This window comes from Sarcophilus harrisii, chromosome 3 (genome assembly GCF_902635505.1).
Source record: "Sarcophilus harrisii chromosome 3, mSarHar1.11, whole genome shotgun sequence".
Classification (NCBI taxonomy): Eukaryota; Metazoa; Chordata; class Mammalia; order Dasyuromorphia; family Dasyuridae; genus Sarcophilus; species Sarcophilus harrisii.
In genome coordinates this window covers 84,319,367-84,332,759 of record NC_045428.1, presented here as the reverse complement: position 1 = coordinate 84,332,759, position 13,393 = coordinate 84,319,367, and the positions used below count along the sequence as shown (strand labels likewise).

At 35.3% G+C, this 13,393-nt stretch overlaps 1 protein-coding gene across 2 annotated transcripts in view; it reads left to right on the top strand.

Moving 5' to 3' along the window:
• The window catches only part of GTF2F2 (general transcription factor IIF subunit 2), a 167,528-nt gene that overhangs the window by 24,929 nt on the left and 129,206 nt on the right, over nucleotides 1–13,393 (top strand). Inside the window, exon 5 of one of the 2 annotated variants that reach the window (XM_031958394.1) lies at nucleotides 4,813–4,851. The exons of the other annotated variant lie outside the window; for it this stretch is intronic. Coding sequence (XP_031814254.1) covers nucleotides 4,813–4,851 — 39 coding nt within the window. The remainder of the gene's footprint in view (nucleotides 1–4,812; nucleotides 4,852–13,393) is intronic. 2 annotated transcript variants of the gene reach the window in all.

The following is a 13,393-nucleotide window of genomic DNA, read 5'->3' as shown; positions in this document are numbered from 1 at the left end:
ATCAATAAAACATGATCTCTGTCTACAGGAAGCAGCCATGTTAAAGCCAAACTATGTGAGAGTTTTATTTTAATGGTTGCTTGATAGAACTTTCTACATATTCTGTCTGCTGATATATAAGCTGGCATATATAGATTTATAGAGAAATGTGTAGGATTGTTTTTGAATTATGTTCCCTAGAAATGCTCTTTGAAAATACAAAATTAATTACCAGTAATTTCTCTGAAGATATAGATCTCATCATCCATAATATTGTAGTGTTAATCATATTATAATAAAACATTCCATTTAACCTATTGGATATGTATTGAAAAATCTTAGTTGTCTTAAACTAATGTCTTTTTAATGAGAGGGTTATCATTTAATAATTCTGGCATATGTCTCAGTGAAAAGTATTAAGCTTTTTTTTTTTTTAACTTTTTACAATTAAACTCTCATTGCTTTGCCACTTAATTGATATTCCCCTCCATCTCAGCTTCTAAAAATCAATTACATTATGTTTTTTAAGAAGTAAGGACTAGGTATGTGATATCCTTGGTCTGTGGAATTTCAAGATGAGGAAACTCCCTCAGTCAATGCAGTTCTGCGTCTTGGAGTCCCCTAGAGCTCTGAAAGGTTCATTGACTTTTCCTATACCACAAAGATAGTGGGCTCAGGAGGAAAGTGAACCCAGTTTTCTGGCTTGGTTCTCTCCCCTGTGTGCCATGCTTCCTCAGGACTTGCTATGCAGCCATATTTACATTTTTAGCCAATTTATCTTTTAATTATTACTGTTTTTTTAAGTAGTTTTAATAATATACAAAGAAATGCAGTTTTGGGTTTCTGTATAATTTCTTATAAATGAGAATTTAGTGTTTTTGTTAATCATTGTATGTGACTTTGTAATTATAGATGACTAAAGGAGGAAACGCTTCACCAAAGGTAGCAAAGCAAATCATCAGTATTTTAAGCATGTCTCAGAAAGTGTTAGGTTACTTAGCCAGTATGTATGTGTCTGAAAAAGGATCTGAAAAAGGACTTGGAATTTAATCTTCCTCACTTCAAGGCCAGTTTTTCTGTCCATTATGTAGTAACTTCCTTTCTTTCCTTTGGCTATGGCTGATGATAAAGGTGTTTCTGAAATTCTCAGTCTGTTAACACTGTGCTGACTTTATTGCCGACAGGACTATATTCTGTGTTTGTTACAATAGGTTGTGCTATGATTTTAAAAGCAAGTAATACATATTCTTTTAATCATTTTGTTTACTGGGAGCTTTAGCAATGTTGTTATTATTTTCTAAGGAAATAAATATTAGGATGGATTGATAACAACCAGAATTGCCAATTATTGTTCATCTACGTGTTCTTTGGCTTAGTGAAATTTCCCATTTGATCTGATTCACTGCATTTTGGGTGGCTGTCTCCCCCACCCCCACCTTAGTAATTGCACAGCATATTGTGATGTCTCCGTACCCACAAATGTGAAATTATGAAAGGAACTAGCAGAATAAGAACTTTTGTTTTTACTGCTCACCCTAATGAACATCTTGCATTATCCTAGGTGATGATAATCTTGCCCTGGGACAGAGCAAACTAAGACAGCCAAGTTTGATGTGTGATTATGGCCAAGTTCCCAGGGCAGAGTTCATTAGGATCTTTGGAACTCTGGCCAGTCAACTCATGAACTCTTTCACCTCTTGCAAAAACAATTCCCAGATTGGGGAAATAGCTGTAGAAATTGTTTCTCTTTTTCAAAACTGAAAATATGCAGAGGATGTCTGTACTCCATTTTTCCATGCATAAGGCTAAATGCAGTAGTCCAAGAGAAAATTGGAATGAAAGAGTACATTGTTAAGATAAGATGTGGAATTTTATGTTGAATTCATGAGTCTTGCCTGTGATTTTCTGCCATGGAAACTTTATAGCCTGATAAATACAGAAAAATTTTTTAAAAGGCATTTACAGATGTATTTATGGAGACTGCCATAAAAATGTCTTTCTAGGATTTTAGCTATCAGATGTAGGAAGCTAGTTTATAAATCTGTGATAAGAAATTTTGAATGGAATATGCCTTCACCCAAATAATTCAGCCTTTTAGGAAAATAAGCCAACAGTTAAATATATATGTTCTTTAAAAATAATTTGTAGAATAGACAGACTGACTGGCATGTGTATGATTAAACCTGAATTATTATTATTGAAGATTTAACTAGTAATATTTTGCCCTTTAGTCTTTTTCTAGTTATACATTCTGCATGATTCAGTTCAATTCAACAAACACTTAATGAATGGTTTATTATGTGCACTGCACTGTGCTAAGCGTTGGGAATACAAAGGCAATATCGAAACAGTAACTGCCCTCAAGGAGTTTACATTCTACTGAGGGAATACAGCACATGCACAAGTAAGTAAGTACAAGTTATATATAAGTAAGGGGAACAGGGCAGGCTTCATTCAGATAAAAGTCGTCACTTGAGTTCAGCTTTGAAGAAAACTAGAGATTCTATGAGATAGGGGTGAGGAAGAAGGTTATATCAGATATGGGGAACCCTTATGTCAACACCCTAGAGGTATATCATATTATGTATACTGTCACATCATGTCTAAGTTCTAGCTGTCAGGCTAGTCAGACCAAGAATAATGCCCCAAGAGGAGAATAATAGAAAGTAAGATTGTTAAGTTGAATGGGAAGCAGATCATCAAGAACTTTGAATGACAACTTGAATTTGTATTTTATCCTGTTGCCATTGAGGGGTCTCTGAGGGGAGAGGATAACAACTTGCTTAGGCCTAGTTTGAAATGTCTGCTTGGCAACTTGGTGGAAAATGAATCAGATGGGGAAGAGACCAGAGGGAGAGATCATTTAGGAGGAGATCTTTGCAGTAGTCCAGATAAGAAAGGATGAAGGCCTGAACCAGAATCAGGGCTACAGGAGTGAGGAAGAGGGCATGAAGCTGAAAGATGTAGACCTAGTTTGCTTTTTAGTGTGAAGTTCAGAGCTCAGATATTGGATTCAATTTGAGTTCTGCTTCTAGTAGTTGCTTATTTTAGATAGCTCGTCTTTTTGCCTATTTCTTCTCTCTTTATTTTAATACAACTTCATATTTCAAAAAGAAAATGAACAGTCTAGTTGATGTCTTTTTCACAATTTAAAAAAAGGAATATTGTTCTTAATAATGCTTATTTATATTATACTCTTTAGAAAGGATTTTCTTCATAACCCTCTCATGAGGTATATAGCGCAAAATTTTTACCTATTTTACAGTTGAAGAATTGAGACATAAGAGGGCAGGGGATTTGTTTGAAGTGTTAACAGTTATTAGCTGGTCACTAGTCAAATTGAGTCTGGAATTCAATGTTCTTAGAAATTCAATAAGCAGTTTGTAAGAGTAGAACTTTTAGTATCCCAACAGAATAAAAAAGGTTAGTAAGATAAATTCAAGGACCAAAATTACATGACTTTTTTGGGGAGTCCTCATAAGAGGAAGGACTCTATTGATGTTTCCTTTGGTCTTATTATAGGTAGCTTTTATTTTCTTCTCTTGGTGTGCAGATAGCATCAGAAGAACCTGAGGGAACTGGGGTGGGTGGGAAGGATGGAGATGATAATTAGTTGGTTTCTCCCCCATATTCTGTCCCTCTACTTCCAAAAGGTAAGTGTTGACAATGTGAATGAGCTAAGTATTTTTTCATCTGCATTGGAAACCATATTGCATGGTTTTAGACAAAATCTCAGTTTTACCGCAACTTCAGAGCAAGCTTGATTCTCTATCAAATAGATTAAGAGGCTTTAATATCAGCCTTTACCAAGAAAAAAAAGGGTCAATAAAAATAATTTATGAAATTTATGAGGACTGGGGCAGCTAGATGGTGACATGGATAGAGCACCAGCCCTGCAATCAGGAGGACTCGAATTCAAATGTGATCTCAGACACTTAATACCTCCTGGCTGATAATACCTGGCTAATACCACTTAAGCCTCCTGGCTGTGTGCTTCTGGGCAAGTCACTTAATTCCAATTGCCTCAGCAAAATAAATAAATAAATACTACCTATACTAAAGATGAAATAAGTACTACCTTTGTTTAAGTCATTAATAAATATGCATTTAAAGTCCAATGATAGTGCCTCAGCTTCTCATGAAGGTGACCCTGAGATCTTCACATTCAAATATGGCAAATATTGATTACTGTGATGGTATTAATTCTACAAAATTTATTCTTTGAATTTTCATAATATTGCAAGCTCCCCAGTGAGGTGTGAATCATGAGTACTTAGTCTCTCCTGGCATTTTCCCCCTGAGTTTTGCTAATCTTCATCTCTTACAGTAGTATAAGAAACCAGCTTGGAATTAACCCAGTCTAATATAAAACATCATTCTCTGTAAATCATGTCTTTTATGGGCTATATAACCTTTTTTTTTTTTTTTAAACCACAAAGGAATTGGTTTCTTACAATAGCCTAACAAATAAATGGGGTGGACAGAAAAAAAATAGGGAAGAAGAGAGAGGGAAGAGGAAGGAGGAAGAGAGAAAAGGAGAAGGAAGGGAAAGAAACATGTCCACCCTCTTCTCCCTTCCTACCCCCACACATAGAAAGTGTGCCCTTTGCCTCAGTAGTTTTTTATTCCCCATAGTTATTATTTTTGTATTCTGCTAAGGGCTGAAGAAACATTAGCTTTTAGGAAGATGGCTTTTGAAGTTATGTCCCTGTGGAGGTTTTATCCCCTTTTAAATGACTTCTTTTTCAGTAACCATTGTTTGTCATATTATAGTTTTAAAGTAATTTTTGTTGTTCACCACGATCACAAAAGCACATTTTTCTTGTTCTACAGAAGGCCAGCCTGAAGAAAATTCTGAGAGCAGTAATAATGGTAAGTGTTTTGAACATGACTGCTTTACTGCACTTGAAAAATGACTTATGTTTAGACTAAAATGTCTTCATTCTTTCTATCTTTACCACCTCCCTGATTTAAACTTCATCTGCCAATTGCTTGAAAGTTCATTTATAGTGTCTAATAGGATATTGCAACATAAAATTGAAGAGTAGTTGACTCATTTCAATAATAACAGCATATGTAACTTGTTCATAATTTTTGAAAAGTTATAAAGGTAAACTTGCCAGGACAGGCAAGAACTTATTCTCTTCCCTGAACATCCTTTGTTATTTGGAAATACTTTTTTAAAGCATCCTGTTTTTTAGTTTGGTATTTAAAATATTTGATCTTCTGATTTTGAATTCTGCTTCATTTTAAGACTCCAGGATCTGTGATCTTTTACTGTGAAAAACAAGTTATGAGTGAATAAAGTGGGAGAAAAGAATATCATTAATTAAGGCACTAATATTATCTGGAAGGTATAAAGTAATTATAACCTTTATGATGAAATGTTTTGAGAAATTTTGCCTTGAGAAGAAAAGTGAAAGTTTGGAAAACCACTTCTAGAACCTCACTGAGCCATTCAGCTCAAATTTAATTTATTCAGTGCTTTTCGGAAAGGAGTAATTTTATGGTTTTCTCTTTTATTACTGATGATTTGAAATGTGTCAAATGTGTTTTTTAGAGTAACTTTCAAAAAAAAATCTAAAAATAAGGACTTAGAATTAGCTTAATCAAAATGAATAAATATTAATAAATTCAAAATATATAGTATCTATACTTAAAAGGAATAAAGTACCTTTAAAACTAAGTAAATGCATATTCAAAGAAGTAGGTGAGGGGGCAGCTAGGGGGTACAGTGGATAGAGCACCAGCCCTGAAGATGGAAGGACCTGAGTTCAAGTTTGGCCTCAGACACTTAACACTTCCTAGCTGTGTGACCCTGAGCATGTCATTTAACCCCATTGCCTTAGCAAAAAAACAAACAAAAAAAAAAGTAGGTGAATGTTAATTTACATAGGGTGATAAATTTTAAAAATAACATTTGACAGCAAGTATATTGATTAGTATGTCAAATATGTGCTCCTAGCAAGTTGTGGCTAAAGTAAAATTTAGTCTTAAAATTCTGTTTTGATTTAGAAAATTGGAAGTTTGTTGCTATATAAACTAAATTGGCTCCAGCTTTGAGTTAAACCACATGTAGAATGATGAGTAGTAAAAGGTACAATATTATCTGTCATTGTACCTTTTAGATTTAAAAATGCCTTCCCCCAAATTGGATCACTAACAAAATGAAAAATTAACAATTCCAGCCTCCCAAACAAATTATAACTTGTAATTTCCCACAAAAAAAAAAAAAAAAAAAAAAAAAAAAAAAAGGGCGGATGCAGCTGGTGCTTTGCCAGAAGTAAACAAATCACTAACAATGAACTGGTGCTCTTGAGATGACTTGCATACAAAAATTCAAATAAAATCTTCTCTTTTTGTTAGAAAACCTATGTTATCCCTTGGCTTCCTGCTTTCATTGCAGTGCTTTTGATTTTATAAAACAAACACCAAGGCTGTGATGAACTGCCTGTTCTTCTTTTCCCCTTTTTTCCTTTTTTTGGAAAAAAAAGTCTTTCTTGGTTAATATTAGACGTTGTCTTTTCTTTTTTCATCTTTCCTTCCTCTTTTATAAGAGGCAACACTTTAAAGGGTGTTGCTTCAGGTTCTTGCATTTTAATATTCAAAATGGAAAAAGTTACATTGAACATGTTCCTTTGCTATTTTATAAACTTTGTAAAATTGTGTGTACTGCATTGAATTTACTGCTAATGACAAGTTGCTGGACTCCATATTTAACATAGGAAAAGACTATATTCACTTCAACAAAAATTTGCTAAATGCTTTCTATGTGTAATAACAGTGTTCAGGGCAGCTAGATGTCACCATAGTAACAGAGGTCTTGGAATCAGAAAGACCCGAGTTCAGATATGGTTCCAAACTCTTCTGGGTGACCCTAAGCAAATTACTCAACCTCTGTCTGCTTCAGTTTTCTTGTTTGTAAAATGAGGATAATCATAACACCTACCTCCCAGCATTGTGGTGAGATTAAAATGATTTCATTTCTGTAAAGCATTATCCAAACCTTAAAAAGCTAAATAAATGCCGGCTATTATTATTGCTCTTGTGGTTATTGTTATTTTGCTGAAGTATCTACAGAATTAAAGAAGATATGGTTTCTGCCCTCAAGAAGCTAACATTATAGTGGAAAAATAAAAACAAAGATATAAGTAATTTTATTGTAACACAAGCAAGAATATCTTAAGTGCTTAGGAGAACTACAAAGAACCCTAAAGAACAATTTAATTGTTTTCTGTTGGGTAGATGAGGTGAGGAAGTCTCCTGCAAAGAGTTTGGGAGAGTAGGAAGGAATCTCAATCCTTGAATATGGGTAGAGAAAGTAAAGGAATAGTGTATGTAAAAGTTATAATTGGATTTTTTTAGGGGCAGGCTCAGTAAATGGTGTGAGAGCAGAGGGAGAAAACGAGGAAAAGCTATAGAAACAGTGCCTTCTCTTCTTTGGTTGGAAAGTCTGAAAGGTAGAAGTATAAATTATACCTGGAAATGTAGCTTGACATCGAATTGTGCATGGTTAGGTGATATTTTTTTCTGTAGATAGTGGATAACATCTGCATGGGAAGCAGGGAAGGGGGAAGAATCAGAGCAGTGCATTAGGAAGATGGTTTTGGTAGCACTGTTTAAACTGTATTGGAGTGGGGTGAGCCTGAAAGCAAGAAGGCAAGTGTTATGTGATTTTTGTGATTTTAGGAAAAAGTTCGGATTTGCTTCTATTAATGACTCTCTCAGACCCAATCAAAGTGAAAGTAAAATTTAATTACACAATGCATGGAGTAGAGTGCTTACAATATCAATTACATGATACACGGAATAGGATGCTTACAATAACAACTAATACACCAAATAATACATGAGACAAAGAATAATAAGAATTATGATTAGAATAGTGGAGAGAGAGAGAGAGAGTACGTCACCGATCGGGGGAGCTCCGACTCTAATTGACACGCAGTGGGTGACTGCAGTGGCTGGGAAACCCCAATAGTTCAGCCTTTGAGTCCCGAACGGGAAAATCCTAGGCAGAACGTCATCTCCGTAGGTGAGGTTTCAAATAGAAAATGTTTTACCCGCCTTTTATAGGAATCAGGACAAAGAAGGCTTTGAGCCAAGTAGAGACATCATATAAGACAGGCAAGTACCGACAAGGGCCCCAGGTGGTTGTGATCAAGTGTTGAATCGACAAGGAGGCCAGTCCTTATCGACAGCAACAGTTCCTAGGAGTGGCGAGTTCCTGGAATCATAGTTGGAGCTAAAACACATATGGTACATTCCCAGCTTATAGGTTAAAAAATGGTCAAGTTCTCATGAGAGAAGGAGCTAAAACATATGGTCTTATGGGTTAGAGAATGGTCAGATTCTCACAGGACAAGGAGTTAAAACATATGCTCTTATGGGTTAGAGAATGGTCAAGTTCTCATGGGGGGGGGGAGTCATTCCTACCTCAACTAGGCTCACATGGTTTACATGGGAATTAGGTTCACATGGGGAAAGTCAGTCAATTGGAGATTGGGTTCACATGGGGAAAGTCAAGTTCTTACAATGATTTGAAATGAACTTACTTATAATATAGAGATTTCTTATTCAGCAAGTTAGGAGTCTGTCATACTAATCCAAACAAAAAGAAAGGAAATCAGAGCCTGATGTGGTTAGAGAGCCAAATGATGCGGTTAGTGTCCATGTAGAGAGTTGTGGGAACCCTTCTTTTGTCGGTGCAGGTCCAATGTGAAAGAATTCACAAACCGGAAAAGTTTGGATGGCAAAAGGGAAGTTTTATTGCCACTGAGAAGTCAGTTTTTGTTAGGAAGACTGACTTCCAAGTGACAAAGTCCTCGCAGAGAGATAAAGGTCCTAGCAGAGAAATCCTGGCAGAGAGATAAACAGAGGTGTTAACACTGAGAAGAGAATGTCTTCTCAGCGGGCAGGGATTCTGACAGGCAGCTATGCCAAGGAGAGGTTCCTTGACGAAGCATGGTCCTGCTTTTGGGCCTCTACAAAGAAATGAGCCCCAAATTGCCCTTTAAATAGGCAATCTGAGCCTGAAGTTTCAACTGAATGAAATTACTGCAATGTTGTCACTGCCTCCAGGCCTAGATTCCCAATTGAAAGAGACCACCTAAGTATGCGCTAAGTAGAAGTGGGCCTGGACTAATTTTCAGCTCAATAGAGGGTGAAGCCAGCTACTCAATAGAAATATCAGGTCCAGATCTCCAGCTAAATGAGACCACTTAAATTCCAGCTAAGTAGGCAATGGTCTTGGGCTAATCTTAATGAAACTACTTAACTGCCTGTAAGAGTGGGTCCCTGTCAGAAGAGTTTCAGGGCTCACCCCAAAAGTCAAGGGCAGTTTCAGGATTCCCCCATCAAGCCTGTGGGAAGTAGATCCACCATAACCACATCTCTTGGCAGTAACTGCTGACCATCTACCATTGAGTAGATGAGCTCAAAAGCTCTGAGAATCACGGCACACCTTCTCCCCCTCACCCCCAATCACTAGCCATGCTTTCAGCATGGTCTTTTGAAAGCCATCATCCAGGGAAGCAGCCTCACAGGAGAAAAGGCCAGCCATTCCTATCACTTCATGACCCCTAGCCAGTCAGGAAGTTAGCATAACAAATTCTAACAGCCTTCCTCCCTTTCTCTGCTTTGTCTTCTTTCCTCCATTGTAATATAAGCTCCTTGTTAGAGCTTTGTTTTTGTTATCCCTGGTGCTTAACAACTACTTGACACATAGTAAAGGCTTAATAAATGCTTTTTCTTTCATTTATAGGGTAAACTATAGTCTTAAAGTCATTATTCTGTTAAGGTATCTCCCAAGCATGTATTAAGATCTTCCAGCATTCCTTGACATATAGTTAAAGAAATAATTTTGTTCAACTATCTGGTCATCAGTATCAAAGTATAAAACAGGGTGAGTAATTCTTACAAAAGGTTGACACAGAATTCCTTCTAGATGGTGAGGTCTCCTATCTGCTTCTATTTGCATATGACATTGTACTCATTGTGTCTAGCCTCACATTACTATTCTATCTCCACTGGATGATGTGGAGCAATCCAAAAGAGTTCACTTGATTTAGTAGTCCACACAGGAATAATCAAACAGAAATCAAATCAAGAATACATACTACCCAATTATCAGATACATATCTAAATAGATAATCCATTAAGGTAAATACATCCATTCACAGAGTATACCTGCTACAGATAAGTTATCAAGCTGTGTCTGGACTTAAACATGAGGGGGGAAATGTGCTTGATTGTGTTGGGGAAATTACACTGAATTTTTAAGGGTCTTTGAACTATCACACAGAAAAGCCATCTTCTTAATACGAGTATTCTTCCAGTGATTTTATGTGAATGCTGATCTTTGAGCAGCATTGATTACATTTCCAATAATGATTTGAGTGAAAGAGGTGGTATAAAAAGATTATCAAGAACATGTCTTGCCCATAAATGGAGGTGGACCGGTCACACAAGAAAAATGAGGGATTATACACAATTCACATATAGAACTAGGACTTATGAAATTCTGAAGACTTAAAGGAAGAGTCAAGCTTGTTGGAGAGATCTATTAGAGATGATTTTGCTGCAATGTAGACAAGGATTACATTGGGTAAGAAAGTAGAAGTTGTGATCAGTGATCATTATTGAAGACATTCTATTTATATGAAAGAATTCTAATTAGAATTAAAGATTGTATCATTTGGGGTTTTTAATCACTTTTTTCCTAAATATATTTTTTCCAAATATATTCTTCCCCTATTCATTATTCAGAGAACCATCCCTTGAAACAGAACAAAAAAGAAAAAGGGGGGAAAGTCAGTTCTTCAAAATTGGCTGTATCAGTGAAATATGACAGAATATATATAGTGGGTGTAATAACTTTTTTTCTTATTAGTATTTTACTTTCTAATAAGCATTCAACATTCATTTTTGTAAGACTTTGTATTCCAGATTTTTTCTCTCTCTCTCCCCCTCACTTCCCCCTTCCCCAAGACAGCAAGCAATCTGATATAGGTTATACATATACAATCATTTTAAATATATTTGCATATTAAGTTGTGAAAGGAAAATCAGAGCAAAAGGAGAAAAAGAAAGAAAAAGCAAACAGAAAAAAGGTGAAAATAGTATGTTTGAATCCATATTGTCTCAATAGTTCTCATTCTAGATGCCAATGACATTTTCCATCCAAAATCTATTGAAACTTTCATGGACCACAGTATTTTTGAGAAGAGCTAAATATATGGTAATTGATAATCACATAATTTTGCTATTCTTGTGTACAGTATTCTTCTGGTTCTGCTCATTTCACTTTGCATCAATTCATGTAAATCTTTCTATTGTAAGGCTTTTCTGAAATCATCCTATTTATCATTGTTTATAGAATAATAATAATTCATTATATTCATATATCTTAAGTTATTCAGCCATTCCAAACTGATGGGCATCTACTCCATTTCCAGTTCTTGCCAATTCAAAAAGGGATGCTACATTTTTGGATATTTAGATCTTTTTCCCTTTTATCATGCTGCATAAGAAAAATTTAAATCAAAAAGAAGAAAAAGAAGGAAAAAAAGCAAGCAAGTAAAACAACAACAAAAAAAAGGTGAAAATACCATGTTGTGATCCATATTCAGTCCCCATAGTCCTCTCTCTGGATGCAGATGGCTCTCTCCATCACAAATCTATTGGAACTGGCCTGAATCACCTCATTGTTGAAAAGAGCCAAGTCCATCACAATTGATCATCACATAATCTTGTCATTGCTGTGTACAATGTTCTTTTGGTTCTACACACTTCACTTAGCACCAGTTCATGCAAATCTCTCTAGTCCTTTCTGAAATCCTCCTGCTGATCATTTTTTATACAACAATAATATTCCATTACATTCATATATCATAACTTATTCATCCATTCCCCAAGTGATGGGCATGCACTCAGTTTCCAGGTCCTTGCCACTACAAAAAGGGCTGCTACAAACATTTTTGCACATGTGGATTCTTTTCCCTTTTTTATGATCTCTGTATCCAAAACAATCTCAATAGATTTTGGATAAAAAATGCTGCATCCAGAAAAAGAACTATGGAAATTGAATCTAAATCAATATATACGATGTTACACTTCTTTTTTTCTGTTTTTTTTTTTCCCTCTCCTATCATATTTCCCTTTTGCTTTGATTTTTTTCTTCCAACGTGATTTGTAAAGCAACAGGTATTAAAAATAAATTTTTTTTAAAAGTATCTCTTTGAGATACAGGCCCAATGGAGACACTGCAGGATCAAAGGATATGCAGTTTTATAGCCCTTTGGCAATAGTTCCAAATTGCTCTCCAGAATGGTTGGATCACTTCACAACCCCACCAATGCTATATTAATATGACTTGTATTCTTATCAATTTGAGTCAGTTCTCTATATATTTTAGAAATGAGGCCATTTTTAGTAACATTGACTGTAAAATATTGTTTCCTAGCTTTCTGCTTTCCTTCTAATCTTAGCTATATTGGTTTTGATGGTGTAAACCTTTTTAATTTAATGTAATTAAATTTTGCATTTTGTAATGTTCTCTAGTTTTAGCTTTAAATTTCCTTCCTTTCCCAAAGATCTGACAGGTAGACTATTATTGTATTGTCCTTTATGTCTAAACCATGATTCCATTTCTATCTTACCTTAGTGTAGAGTGTTAAATATTGGTCAATACCTGGTTTCTAGCGTACTATTTTTTAATTTCCCTAGCAATCTTTAAAACACAGTGAGTTCTTTCTTATCTCAGAAGTAGGAGTCTTTGGGTTTATTAAACATTAGATTACTATAGTTATTGACTATTGTTTCTTGTGTACCCAACCTATTCTACTGATCCACCACTTTATTTCTTAACCAGTATCAAGTGGTTTTGATGACTGCCATTTTATAGTATTGGATCTGGAATGACTAGACTACCTTCCTTTACTGTTTTTTTCCCATTAATTCCTTTGATATTCTTCATCTTTTGTTCTTCCAGATGAATGTTGTTATTTTTTTCTAGCTATATAAAGTAATTTTCTAGCAATTTGATTAGTATGACACTGAATAATTAGATTAGTTTAGATATGATTGTCAATTTTATTTTGTTTTGTTCATTTCTGATAGAAAATAATATACCATTGCATTCATATACCATAACTTATTCAACCATTCTCCATTTGATGGCCAGCCACTCAGTTTCCAATTCCTTGCCATGGCAAAAAAAGGCTACTAACTGTTTTGCATGTGTGAGTTCTTTTCCCTCTTTTATGATCTTTTGAGATACAGACTCAGTAGTGACAATGCTGGACTAAAGGGTATGTACAGTTTTGATAGCCCTTTGGGCATAGTTCCAAATTGCTCTCTAAAATGGCTAGATCATTTCACAACTCCACCAACAATGAATTAGGTGTACAAGTTT